Source organism: Fukomys damarensis, unplaced genomic scaffold (assembly GCF_012274545.1).
Source record: "Fukomys damarensis isolate Sample0158 unplaced genomic scaffold, DMR_v1.0_HiC HiC_scaffold_11, whole genome shotgun sequence".
In the NCBI taxonomy this organism is placed as follows: Eukaryota; Metazoa; Chordata; class Mammalia; order Rodentia; family Bathyergidae; genus Fukomys; species Fukomys damarensis.
In genome coordinates, this window is record NW_022900923.1 from 40,162,868 (window position 1) to 40,176,730 (window position 13,863).

General features: G+C 54.6%; 1 protein-coding gene across 4 annotated transcripts in view; it reads right to left on the reverse strand.

Annotated features, from left to right (window-relative positions):
• The window catches only part of Cacna1s (calcium voltage-gated channel subunit alpha1 S), a 61,532-nt gene extending 48,791 nt beyond the window's left edge, over positions 1–12,741 (reverse strand). Inside the window, exons 1-2 of one of the 4 annotated variants that reach the window (XM_010645118.2) lie at positions 12,439–12,741; positions 10,729–10,834 (exon numbers count right to left, since the gene is read on the reverse strand). In XM_010645118.2, coding sequence (XP_010643420.1) covers positions 10,729–10,834; positions 12,439–12,599 — 267 coding nt within the window. In that variant the 5' untranslated portion in view covers positions 12,600–12,741. Of the gene's footprint in view, positions 1–7,828; positions 8,301–10,728; positions 10,835–12,438 lie in introns of those variants that run through there. The other 3 variants (XM_033762150.1, XM_033762152.1, XM_033762151.1) reach the window with 3 other exon arrangements.
• Positions 12,742–13,863: the final 1,122 nt, after the last annotated feature.

The following is a 13,863-nucleotide window of genomic DNA, read 5'->3' on the forward strand; positions in this document are numbered from 1 at the left end:
TGTTTTTTTTTTTTTTTTTTTTTCTCAAAGTTCCTAGACCTCTGTGAAGCTTAATTTCTTGGTCTTCAGGAAAACTCAGGACCAGGATAACAAAAACTACCTTGAGGAGAGGTCTTAAGGATGGAATGCTCTCTGGTAAGGAAGTGTCTGCCACTGCTTGGTAGATGTTCTGTAAACCACAGACATCCGGCCCTTGTGAGGGGTGCTTTCTGCCCACACTGCGCTCTGTTGGCTTCCACAGAGCTGCATGAGGTCATGCTTGTAGTGACTTACCAGGGCTTGGCACCGTTGGACCTGAAACTCAGCACGTCTGAACATGGACTCCTCTTCCCCTTAGCCCATCTCCCATAAAAAGAATTGCGGCTCACTGCTAGAGTTCATTTAATTTTTAGCGATCGAGAATTACTTTGTTTTGAAAATGGAAATACTGCTACTAAAAACAGTGCTAGAAATAGAATGTCTTTTATTTCCAAAGCTATTGATACACTAGAGCAATGCAATAAAAAAATAATAATAAGAAGAAGAAATTTTGTGGCACACTTTGGAGGTAAAATTAGGGCTGTAATCTTTGAGGGATTATTTATCTGGGGGTAAACAGCTGCACATGCCACCACTGAGTATTCTCAGGGCCAACAGGAAACACCTGCTCTTCTTCACCCCTCCCTGCCTGGGCCATTTTTCCACACCAAATCCCAGGGTGCTTTCTGGACTTGGGGGTCATTCACCACTCACCAGCCCAGACCTTTCCACCCCAACACCTGCTCTATCCCCTCCTTATCGGCACAGCAGCTGCCCTTGCTCCTCTCCCTTACCTGCAGTCACCTTCTGCCCTCAACACCCCCTCCACCAGTCCCTTCCCACAAGGATCTGGCCAGGCCTGCTGCTAGTTTGCAATTGCTCCAGGGATCACCAGATAAGTCTACACGCTCCCCCAAGGGGCTGTGCAAGGCCCTCCATGGCAGGATCTCCGATGACCTGGACCTCTCCAGCCTCACTCCTGGCCTACTGGCCACCTGCCTGTCATGTATCATGACTTTCAGGGCCCCCAGTGGCCTGAGCCTCTGTGCCTCTGCTCACCTGGGCCCTCTGCTTCAGGTGTCCCCAAGGCCTGCTACCCAGAGGACCTCTCACTTTGTAAGAACACTTCGACCTCCCACAGAAAGAATTTGCCCCTTGAGTCTTCTATGGTTCTTCTGATGCTGTGTGGCTCCTCCCTGCCCTCTTCCTAGCAGAGCCCCCTGGAGGTCATGTTGTCCTCCTGTGCCATCTTCACTGTGAAGATTCCCAGTGGGTTTTCTCCCCCACGGATAGGTGAGATGGGCTGGCTCCCTATCACTGATCAGAAGGCTCCTCAGAGCTGCTGGGGGGTAGGGGAGAGTTGAGGGTTGAAACAGCCCCTGCTGGTGGCTCTGCTGCCCTCCCCCAGGGCATGGGCTTCCCTGTACCAGCTCAAAGAATTCCTGACCCAGAGCTGTTCCCCCTGCCCAGGACACTGTCGCCCAGGTACACCCACATGGCTTACTCTCTTCTTTCAGATCCCAACTTGAATGTCAACTTGTCACCGAGCCCTTCCAGACCACCTCCTCCTCCAGATCCATCTCATGTTGCATTATTTTTATTTTCACAGTTGTCAAGCCCTGAGTTGCTGTTGATTTATTTACACTCATTGCATCTGCAGGCCTAATAGCAGGTCTGAGTGCAGGGAGTTGGCTTTGTTCGCTGCTATGTTCTCTGCCTCTGGAGCAGTGCCTGTTGTGTAAATGCTGGTGACAGCGAATGAATCAGTGTCCTCCGGCATCACGGGCTGGGGTGGGTCCATGGGCTGAAGCTATCTCTCTGAGGTGGGACAAGTACTGTATAAGTGGTAAGTGAGCATTATTGTTTAGCAGCAATTCCCAGTGGCTTCCGAGCACGTGGGTAAACTACAGACCAATCTGGGTTTGTCTGAGTCACCTGGCAAGTCGCACCTGGTACATGCTGGGAAATGAGGCGCACAGGGGGCCATACAACATCAGTCTGCAGTAGATGGGGTTAAACACAATGAGCTGCTCCTTCCCTGCAGACTCTGTCCTTTGGGAAGCTCGGCTCTGGAATGCATCAGACTGCTTGGCACTGAGGCACTCGAGACAGATTTGCTGAGTACATGAACACGGGAAAGTTGCGCTTTCTTATTGCAGCCTAGTGCAAAGGCGGGGCCAGTCCCAGGCTCTCCGGATACCAGAGCAGGGGGGATGGCACCTGCCCCGACTCCCTGACCCGTAGGACCAATAGCCTGCCTACTTGTACTGGGTGATTTCCCTCACCAGTCCCTCTCAGGGCCTCACCATCTGCTCCCCGAGGACAGGCCTACACCTGGAGCTCCCCAGAGGCCACCCTGGGCTGGGGGTGGATTGTGTGTGACCCTGACCCAGTGGCCTGGCACATGCCAAAGCCCCCAAAGCCCCAGGCAGAAATAGCAGGGCTCAGATCGCACAAGTCGTCTCCTTCCCACTGCATCTGTCCCCATCTCCAAGGTCAGCCAAAGCCCACTGCTACCTCTGCTCTGGTGTGCGCTGGGCTTATGGGAAGATGGTGGGGGCTGGCTGGACTGCCCTCCAGAGGGAGCTGCCAGGCACCAGGCTCCCTGTCTGGACCACAGTGACCCCTTCCCCTGCATCCCTATCCCAAGCACAGTGGCTTGCTCCAGATTCCATCTCCTGGGTCACCTGTGTCCCTGTGGAGGGCTCTAGATCCACAGAGCCCACAGGAAGAACCTTAACAGGGCTGGCAGAAGCCGACAAAGGCATCAGAGCGGCCACAGGAGATGGGCTCCTTGACCAGGGTGCCTGCCAAGGGGCCCCGCCCCACCCCTAGGCCTGAAAAGACCCCTTCCTTAGGGTTCAGGGACAAGACCTGTGCAGACACAAATCCTGCTCGTGTGGGGGATTGGACTCGCACACATGGTTCCTTTGTCACACTTGCTCCAAGTAGGCAGAGGGGGTCTGCCTGATGGTAGGAAGAAGGTGGGTGCTGGGTAGAACTGGGGTGGGGCTGGAGTGGGGATGTGGCACAGATGTCCCCATGTGTCCCTTCACGGCTTAGGCCTCCCAGCAGGTGCTCTGAGCAGGCTGGACAAGTCCAACCATTGAAAGACCCCTTAACAATGGCACTGACTGCTTGTCTCTGGATTCCCCGAAGCAGAGAGCAGGGCCCTGAATTTTGTTTTCTAAGGCCCAAGATTCTCCTCAGGGCCATACATCTCAAGGGTGGTGCCCACAGTGCCCCCAAATAAGTGGCAGGGCCTGGGAGGGGGGCCCTGGGACCCTCAGGAAAGCAGATCCGCCTTGCCGAGACTCCTGTCCTAGTACGGGTGCAGAAGGCCTATGACTCTTGTGACTCTGGCACTGTCTGCGACCCAGGGCCTGGGCACAACCTAGGGTAGGTAGGGTAACCACCAGCACCAAGAATAGCTTCAGTGGGAGTTCCTGCGTCCCGGGGGCCATGGGGACAGTTCAGAGGCGCACAGCACATTCCTTGCACACCTCTGGAGGGGATGGGGGTTGGCACCTGCTGCACTGTTTTTTCCATTGACTGATGAGGAAAGCGAGACTCGAGGGAAGCAAGGTGCCCTAAGTTATGGGGCGCCTGACCCAGTCTTTCTGTGCAGCCACATCGCTCACCAAGTGTTGGGGCCCAGCGTCTCCCGAGCCTGCCGCCTCCATGTCTGGAAAGTGACACGTGGAGCCGTGAGGACAGTGGCTATATTTAGCGGGTGAGCCCTTCCCCAGCAGGCTCCATTTGGTGGGTCTCTCCTGCCATCCTACCTCCCTGGCCGGGGCCTTCACACCCTCCTCCCTCTCTCCACTGGGTACCGCAGGGCCCTCAGGTCAGCGGGGGCCAGATGGGCCAGCCAGTGCTGTCCAGACAGGGAGACAGTGGCCTGACAGTCGCAGGAGGGGACCCCGTACCTGGGGGCGAGTAGAGAAGAGGAAACCAGCACTGCTCTAGGGAATAGTGACGACAACAGCTGTCTTGCTAAGCACCCGCTTCCGTGTCAGACCCTATTTTATGCATACACATGTGATTGGTTCTCCCCCAAGCCCTATATAGTAAGTACTCAGACTCTCCTTTTACAGATGAGGACACTGAGGTCAAGAAAGGTCAAATAGTTTCTTCAGGATCACACAGCTCTTTAGTGGCAGAGTCACAACATGCATGCAGACAGTTTGGGTCCAGACTCCATGGTCTCAACCATCATGCTCTGCTGGGGAGGGAGAAAACATGACTGGCACATCTGGATGTGTTTGTCACAGCCTAGCCAAACCTGGACCCTGCAGGCCTGGGCTCGGTGTGACTCGGGCTGCTGGCACTGGAGGTGAAGAGGAAAGAGACTCCGTCTTGCAACTTGCCTGTGCCAGGCTGAACATGAGGTTGTCTCACTTACTGGTCTAGTGTCCTAAGGGGAGATGCTGTGGCCTCGTGCACGATGAGGGGACAGAGACTCAGAGAATTTAGGAAGCCACTGACAAAGGACCAGCTCTGTGCTCTCCCTCGGCCTCCTACAAACCACACGGTGTGACCAGGCATCTGGGTTCTTCTCAGGCCTTAGCTGTTCCTGGACTGCTGCATCCACAGCTCCTGCTCTGATGTGAAGGGGCACAGACAGGGGGACGTTCAGCATCCCAAAAGGGGAGTGGAGCCCCTTTGGTGAAGAAAAGGAAGGCTTCTGGAGGATGAAAAGCCAGGCTGCTGCTTTTGTTTGTTTGTTTGCAGCTCTATGGATTAAACACAGGGCCTTTTGCATTGAACTACACCTCCAGTCCTTATTTTATATTTTATTTTGAGACAGGGTCTCCTTAAGTTGCAAAGTTGCCTAGATTGGGCTCGAACTTGTGATTTTCCTGCCTCACCCTTCCAGAGTGCTGGGATTACAGGTGTGCGCCACGATGCCCAGCTCAGGGTTGCTTTATTTTGACAGAGCCTGGTTGTGGAGCACCAGTTCTGTGCACAGCTCTGACAGTCTGTGCCCTGCAAGTCCTAGGTCTCTGGAGGTCAAGGCCAGACCTGGGGTCCTTCTAAAACCCCAGCTTCTCCAGATGGTGAGGTGGTGTGGGCTGCAGGAATCAGCAGGCACATTCCAGGCCCTATAAAAAGACAGATGCCCTGCCTGAGGCTTAGTCACCAGCCCCGGGGAGAAGAGCAGCTACCAGAGCCCCTGGAATGTGACAGGGTGTGGAGAGTCCATGATGCCTTAAGAAGCCAAGTAGGGGCAGCACTGAGCCCACCCACACTGCCCAACACAGGCACAGGCAGTGCTTACAAGATGGCCAGTTAGAAAAATGTCCCAGCGCTTGGAAACAAGGCAAAGGGAAAGCACGTGTCCTTGTCCTGTCATGCTGGCACCTTTTCTAGCAGGCCTGGCCAAGGATGACTGTCCAGTCCTGGGCAGGGTTTCTCAACCTCAGCTCTAAGGGGCTCTGGGGCCAGACAGTTCTGTGTTGGGGGTGGGGCTTGCTGTGCCCTGCAGGGTGATGAGCAGTGTCCGGCCTCCATCCCCTCTCAAGGCTAGTGTCATGTGGCCCCCCATGCCATTCCAGGCTCTGCCAAACATCCCTTGGTGGTCAGAGCTCCCTTCCCACCCTTGAAAGCTCCTGACCTGGGGGATGTAGTGGGGCTTCACTGTTGATGTTGGGTCCTATAGAGAGACAGGTGGTTTCTGCCTCGTCAAAAGAAAGCTTTAATGACTACAGTTTTATTGTCCCAAGGGCCAGTGACCAGCATGGCGTCTAACCTGGCAACCCTGCCCTAGCATTCTTCCTCCACTATCATACATTTCTTGCTACTCTAATTCTCTGTGAGTCAGTTCTACCCTACTACTTATTCTGTTAGTTACTAGTAGAATTTACTATTGTTGTTGTTGTTGCTGTTGCTGTTGTTATTATGTACTAGGAATTGAACCCGGGCACTCTAGCACTGAGCTAAGTTTTTAAAAAAAATTTTTTTTTTGAGATAGGGTTTCACTAAGTTTCTCAGGCTGGCCTCAAACTTTAATCCTCCCGCCTTGGCTTCCTCCTGCCTTGCTGCAAGCACAACCACATTCAGTTTCAAATTAGTCTTTGACATGTCTTCCTTACGTATTTTAATCAGAGATAGGTTTTCACTTTTGGAAAATTGTCCACTGATGCAGGCTGCTTTGAGGATGGAAGGAGAAAATGTAACAAAATCCATCCATCTCTAGTCTATGCCCAGTAATTCATAACTCTGATCATTGTGCCAGCTTGTTTACATGGATCCCCTCAAGCTGGCCAAGACTAATGTTTAATTCAGTTGGGGGTCTCTAGGAGTAGACCTCCATCAGATTCTGGGGAGCAGATAAGATGAAACAGGCAGAGCTGGCTCTGGAGTCTGGGGTTGGGCTGGGCTGGGCTGGGAGGGAAGCCCTGGGTTCTAGTCTCAGCTTCCAGGTACAGCTCACTGTCAGTCCCACCCTCCCACAGCCCCCCACCAAGCCTCCAGTCTCGGGGGAGACTTATGGGTGTGCGTGGGATGTTGTTAGCCACAGACCCCTCAAGCCTCAGGCAGACTTCTCTCTTGGACAAATGGACCAGGCCTGGAAGCTGGGGCTGGAGGCTCTGCATGTCCATCGGGGCCTGGACACCATGGGCAGGAGAAACTAAGATTGCAGCAAGGGACCTCCCCACAGGAAGTGAGGGCTTCCTCCTCCCTCCTCTTCTGATGTCCTAGAAGCCACAGCAAGAGGCACACACGGGGTGCCGGGCCACACAGCCAGCTGGGCATGTGCAGTGCTTTAACCTCTGTGTGCCTCGACTTACTCATGTGTACTAAAAAGGAAAAGCTGCACCTGCCTTGTGACATCAGGTGTGATAATGCGTGGGAATCATCTGATACAATGCAAGCAGCACAGACGGGATGTTTCTGGCTTCCTGGCACCCACTTTGGGATTCCCCAGGGCCCGCAGAATGGAGTTGCTAATGTGATGGATTTGGATCTACAACCTAGAAGCACTTGACTCCTTCAAGAAACTGCTTTCAAGTATATAGTGCTATTTTCAGTCACAGAGAGAACAGAGAGGTCACATAACTTGTCCAGGGTCAAACAGCTAGCATGTGAATTGGCTTGGACTCAAAAGCAAGTGTTTTAGCTCTCTAATCCATTTTCCAGCCACAGCACCATACTGCTTTTCAACCTGGCTGATTTCAGAGCCTACGTCTCCCTCCTGCACGATGCCAGCCTTCTGACCCGCTTCCTGCCAGCCTCTGGCCCACTGTGTATTGCTGGAACTCCTTGCCCTCTCTGGGCCTCCATTTCCTCTTCAATTCAGATGGGATCCCAGGCTTCCCCACTGACACAGAGCGCACAGAGTCAGAGGGACCATCACCCTCACCAAATGTTGGCAGGAAGGGGAGGAAGAGCCAGAGAGGGACCTGCAGGAAAACTCCCAGGGCAGCCCACACCTGCAGACGGGCCTCAGGGTGCCCCACCCATAACCATGGGCGCCGGTGCCCACTCTGCCTGCACACATGGCAGGGAGTTTCTTGCCCACCCCAGCATCCCAGCCCCGGCCACACCTTGGCTAGTCTGGCTTGTGCCCACCTGAGAAAGTCTCTGTCCTCAAATGCTCAGATCATCCGCCCATCCAGAGACACGGCACCTGTATCCCAACGTGTGTACCGCCGGGCTGACCCCGCTCCGTGTTCCCCCAGGCTGCTGCCTTGCCAAGTGGCACCACCGTCTGCTCCCCGACTTTGAGAGCCAAGTGACACCTTTGACCTCCCTCCATCCCTGTCCCACATGCAGTCGTCCCTGAGTCCCACTGCGTCCACCTTACCCATTGCCGTTCTAATTCCTGCCTGGATATCAGAGGCTTCTTCATTCTCTCGCTGCTTTCCCAGTCACACCGGGCCATGACCCGTGTGGTGGCCTGAGACTTTTCCAAACTCTACCCTGCTCTTTCTGTCTTGTTCCTTGAGCCCTTTGCCCACATAGTTCCCTCCACCTCAAACCTTTTCCCTGCTCGGCCTTTGGCAGCGCTTGCCTTCCTACCCTCATCCAGGACCCACTGCATACCCCAGGGACCCAGTGCAAAGGGAGGATCTGGAGCCTGTTGTTCAAACTGTGGAAGATCAGTGCTGATAAAGGCACTAAAGCATACAGCACTTTCTTTACAGCCTTTCCCTCTCTCTTCTCTCTCCCTCCCCCATCTCTTTTTCTCCCTATTATGGCATTTTTACATTACCAACTGTGTGAGGCAAACACAGACCATAGCAGGCACCTGCTTCCCACCTTTCCCTGCTACCCTCACCATCCAGCCGCCCGACATCCTGTGTCCTGGCCAGGGGAGGTGACGTACAGCCAGGCAGCTCCTCTCGTCCAGACCAATCAGCACAGCCCACAGCAGCCAGGGAGTCCAGTGTCTCACAAGTCACATTCCAGGAGACACTGCGGACCTGGACAGGGATGGGCTTGGCAGAGCCACCCACTGCTGAGCTGTGGCACGGCTAATCCAGGGTGGGGACAACCATGGCCAACCCTACCCTGACACACAAAGGCCCCTGTACCAACTCTGAGCCCCCTCACTCCTGCACCTAGGTCTCTGCCTGGGGGTCCATGGCGCCGAGGGGCAAGGAATCAACCCGAGTCCATCTTTTGAGGCAGACAGATGGCAGAAGGCAGGGCATGTGTGAGCCAAGTCCCCAAGCTCCCAGCACATGTGCCAGTGTCCCAGCGGGTTTCCTTTACAAAACAAATTAATAAAAGAATAAAATTAATTAAAATTCCAATATCAGGACAGCAGAGTGAAGTCCCGTTGAGCTCGGGGCCCTGCACAGCTCACACTCCCACAAAGTCGGCCCTCTCTCATCCTTCAGTCTCAGGTTAAACATCTGCCCTTTGGGGAGCAGGCCTGGCCCCAACACTAACTCGGCTTCTCTTCTAGTGGGGCATCAGTGTCCTCAACCTCACACATGGCCCAGTTCATCTTCACTACCTCTTTAATTGGCTTAATAATAATTACTCACTGATTTGATTTGTTTAATTAAGCTCTACAAAGGTGGAAACTATGGGTATTGGGTTCATATTTATATCTCCAGTATGTACTATGGATATAATAGGCACTAAATATATTAGTAAAATGAATGAGAAAGTTAATGCAAAATTAGGCTTTCGTAAAAATGGTGGGATATTTTGATAACTGGAAAGTCCTCAGCCTTTCTCAGATGCCTACCGTGTAGCCCATACCCTGAGGAAGAGGTACATCTTTGATCTCCCTTCCTGCTGCTCTGTCCCCTCTCATTTCCCTCTTGCTGGGTGTCATAGAGATGAACCTGTAGTTGACAAAGAGGGAGTGAGGAGGCCTCAGGCAGAAGCTGGTCCGCTCTCTCTGGGTCAGAGTCCTTCCCTGATAGTTAATGTCCCACAGAAGTCTGATCCACTGGGTCGCATTCACTACCAGGCAGCTCACCATCCTATCTGTTCAGGTGATTGGCTACACCTGACTCTTGGTGCTACAGCTCTTGTCCAGACTCAGGAAAAGCATACACAGGTCACTTGAAAAGCCTTAGGTGGCCATTTTGTTTCAAGATGGAAGATGAGTAACCACAGAGGTGTAATTTAATACCCTCCAGGGAGGTAGTTTCATAGGTAGTCAACTTCTTAATGGAACTGAGGCCCACACTCTGACAGAGAGAGTGAAGACAGGTGGAACCAAAACCCTTTCTAAATCCAGGGGCAGGGAGAGATCAGGCTGCGGTGCAGAGGGCACAGGCTATATGGGCCATTTTCCCTGCCAGAGGGTGCACTGGCCCTCTTAGCTCTACTCTCCTTCCACACTGGGAGCTGTTTTTCCATTTATAGCAAGTACACATTTAGAATGCCAGTTTCTCCCCAACTCAAGATTGATTCCTATGGAAACCAGCAAAGGAAAGGCAGAGACAATCACTTTCTCCCTAGCCGCACATGCATTAAAGAACCTCCAGGCTCTCTAAAGTCCTTACTGAAATGGTGGCTCCATTACACTTGTTTTTGTGGTTCTGGGAATTGAACCTAGGGCCTCAGGCATACTAGAAATGCTCTCAACGGCTGACCACATCCCCTGCCCTCAAAGGCACTGTTTCTCAGGGGGCTTCCTTTAGAAATCCTCATTCTGTCCCCAAGTCAGTAACAGAGCCAGTACTGGAGCAGTTTTCAAAGTCAGAGAGCCCGGAGTATGAGGCCTTACTAGAAGGCTTGAACGGGGTGACCCTGGCCAAGGACCTAAACCTCTCCAAGCCCCAGTGTTTTTCAACTGCCAGCTCTGAACATACTCTTTTATCCAACTCCTAGGTCAAACTCTCCCATAAGGCGAGCTCCAGGGGAGCCAGTTTCTTCTGAACCATATCCAGGGAAGAGATATCAGCATTCAAGCTCCACAGCTCACTAGCTGACCTCACTGAGGCTCAATTTCCACATCTGTCAAATGGGGCACTTTACAGGCTCGTTGTGAGGATTTGATGCTCAGCACATGCCTGGGCACAGCAGATACTCGCTCAACACTGCCGGGTGATTCTGCAAAGTCTGGAGTGAGCAGGTTTGCCCTGCAGAGCCCCTGAACGCCTCAGCAACCCCACAGGTTGGAAAGACAGAACCCGAGGGTCTGTGTCTTTGGGGTTTGAGTCACCAGTGTCAGCACCGGAACACAGCCTTCCAAGGAGTGCCCGGCCTACAGGAAGGGGATGGGAGCGCCCTTCTTACCAGGCCGAGGTTCAAGGTGTTGTTGTCGTCTTCGGGCATGGGCAGGTACACAGCCAGGGCCACGCAGTTGGCAAAAATGGTGAGCAAGATGATAGTTTCGAAGGGTCTGGTGCCAGGGTTAAGGAGAGCCCTGAGTGAGGTGCTCAGTTTGCAGGATGGAGAAGAGAGCGCTAAGGGTCAGTCTGAACTGTGACTCTGATGTCGCAGGGATGGGCCTTCTCCTGGGGACCTAGGCCACAGAGACTGCCCCTGCTGTCCTGCAGATTCCCACCTGGGGACGTGGCTCCCTCCCCTCAGGAACAGGCAACTTCCTCTTAGACTCCTGGGGACCACGGGGCTGGAACCCTCTCCAAGTACCTCCCACTGCCTGCTCCTCCCAAGGAGCCAGGACTTCCTGAGACTGTGGCCAGGCAACCTCCAGGGGTCCCTCAGAGAAATGGCCAGGAAGACTGGGGGGCAGATGCAGGTTTGGATGAAGCTCCCACAGGGCAGACCTGGGGAGAGGGAAGAGGGAGAGATGAAACCTGAATTCTCAGAGCAGCATGCTTATGCCAGTGTACACAAGAGGGCATCCGCTCACTTCTCCCCTCTCCCAGACACAGGGCCCCGCATTTCTTGACTTACTGATCCAGAAGAAAGCAAGAGTGTGGGAGGATTTAGGGAAGGAAAGGGAGCGTCTGTAGTGTGTGGTTCTGGGGAGGGGTGGGGAAAGGCATCTAAGGTGCAGCTGGGCTGGCTTGAACAATCCCGTTTTCTTCCCAGAAAGCTCCAGTGTTTGAGAAGAGAGGAGGCTTTGTGGTAGAGGCTTGTGACAGGAGGAGGGGATGGAGAATAGGGAGAAGCTGCCCGGTCGCCTGCTCTGACCACAGGTAGGCAGGGAGGAACAGGCCCCGGGCCTGAGGCGGGGAGCCAGGCTGAACCTGACCCACACTCCCTTCACCCTGCCCTCTCTTGGTCCCTCCTCCTTCCTTCCAAGGCACAGCTGGAGGGAGCCTGTCCTCCACAGCCCTTCAGAAATATTTCAAGCATTCCTGACCCCTCAGAATCCACTCAGCACAGGCCTTCTCCACTCTACAACTTCTTCCTCCTTTCCCCAAATAACGCAGATATTTTCATCATTCTTCTTCCTCTCAGAGCTCAGGCAAACAAGAAAGGGATTTGAAATCCCTATCAGCTGGGCAATAAGTCTGAGCCAAAGCAGCCAGGTTTGCTGGGCCTGTGTCTTGGAGCTGCTAAGGGCAGGCCTTTCTTCAAACCCAGTCCTCCTCCGGCTCCATCCCCAACTGGGCTCAGGTTCAGGGGAAGCCTTCCCTCCACTGTCACACTCTTCACTGCCCCCCTCCCCATCAAGGGAGAAGATTTTCTCAGAGAGGCTGCTGCTCCCCACCCCCACCATCTTATTCCCAACCGAGTCCGTGGCACCAAAACTCCATGGCAATGTGGACTGGGCACAGCTAAACAGAACCCGTGACACAGGCCCTCGCTGATGGTCTCTCTGGTCCGGTGCCCATTCAAACCCCAGGCAGCCCTCTCACCCCAGCCCTCCCCTCCAGCATGGTGGAGGCCTTCCTTTGGTCCCAAAGGTTCCTCAGGCCCTTCTGTGGCAGCTCATGCCAGCCTCTAAGTCCTCAGCTGCCCAACCCTCAAAGTCTGTGCTCGGTGACCACCCCCACATCACACAGCCCCCCACTGCCGGGCCCTGAAGGATACTTCCATTCCACGATGCTGATGCAGGCCTTCCTCAGGGGGTTCTGGAGGGTCAGGCAGAACAAGGCCCGGGGTGGCCTGGGAAGAACCTCAGGAACAGGCTTCTTGGACTGTTTCTTCCTTTGGCTCTCATCCTGGGGTGAGGACGGCTCCATGGTTTCCATGGCAACCCCGGGTTTCCCTGCTCCCCCACCCCACTGCCTTCCCTGCCCTGCGTCCCCAGTGCCCCCCACCTTGGGGACTGGGCCTGGCTGACACTGTCCTGCTGAGCCAGCCTGGAGGGGGCAGGACGGGGGGCGGAGGATTACTCTCCCTGCTCCCAGCGAGTAAAATTAGCCTCCACTGGCTCCCTGCTGCCCAGCCTGAGCTCCTGGGGCCAGGCAGCTGTCGCTCCTTCCAGCCCAGCCTCTGACATCCCAATATGTCCCCTGAGGAGGGTGGGGGCTGGGAAAGGAACTTACACAGGGCCCAGGATGAAACAGGGGCACTAGGAGACAGGATGTTAGTTTTTAAGTCCGGGGCAATAGAATTCAGAAAGGGGGAGCCTAAGGGGTGGAGTCTCAAACTTCAGACTGGGCCCCTGTGACACTGTCCCTGGAAGGTGCTGCATGGCCTAGCTCAGAAGGCTCCACAGCGCCCCCTACCCCCAACTCAGTACTGCAGAGATCTGTTCGAGGCTCCTCATCTTCCCCTCACCTCTGCCGGGGACAGCTAGCCCCTCCCTGGGGCTGAAGGCTCCCAGGAAGACTTTGACGGTGTCACCGCTGACCTATACAGTGACACTACGCTTCCACCGACCCCTAACGGCACAGGGTCTGGGCCTCTGCACCTTTTTGCATGCGGGCCTTCCGTGTTTACTGAGCTCTCTGGAAAGTGAGTTGAACGCGTGAGCTAAGAGAGCACCCCCGCACCCTAGCACCCTAGCACCAGTGCTCTGAGCTGAGGGAGAAAGAGAAAGGAGCGTGGGGTGGGGTTGGCGGTCAGTGGTCTGGGAATCACAACACTCAGCCGTCCTTTTATTTAGCCCTGGGGTGCAAACACAGTGCCCACTGGACCCCAGAGTTCTGCAAGCGTTAGGGCAAAAACCACCCAACCTAGGAAAAACCCGGAGAAGCCACTCCGAGGGCTGGGGTACATGTGTGTGTGTCGTGGGGTGTGACCGCCTTCTACCAGAGAACCAGAGGCCCGCGAGCAGACACACGTCGCCTCCTTTCAAGAATGTCTGTTCCTCTCTCCAGGGGCCAGCGAGCTCCCTGAGCCGTAGAGAGCATGTGAGGGCCGCAGGGTGGCACATTCGAACCAAAGAGAACTCGCAGAGAGCAGAACAGAGCGGAGCCTCTGGGGCCAGGCTGGGCGCCGACTCTCCTCGGCCGGGCTGAGGCCCAGCAGGAGCCTGGCCCAGGGCACCTCGGTCCTGGGTGCGCTGTG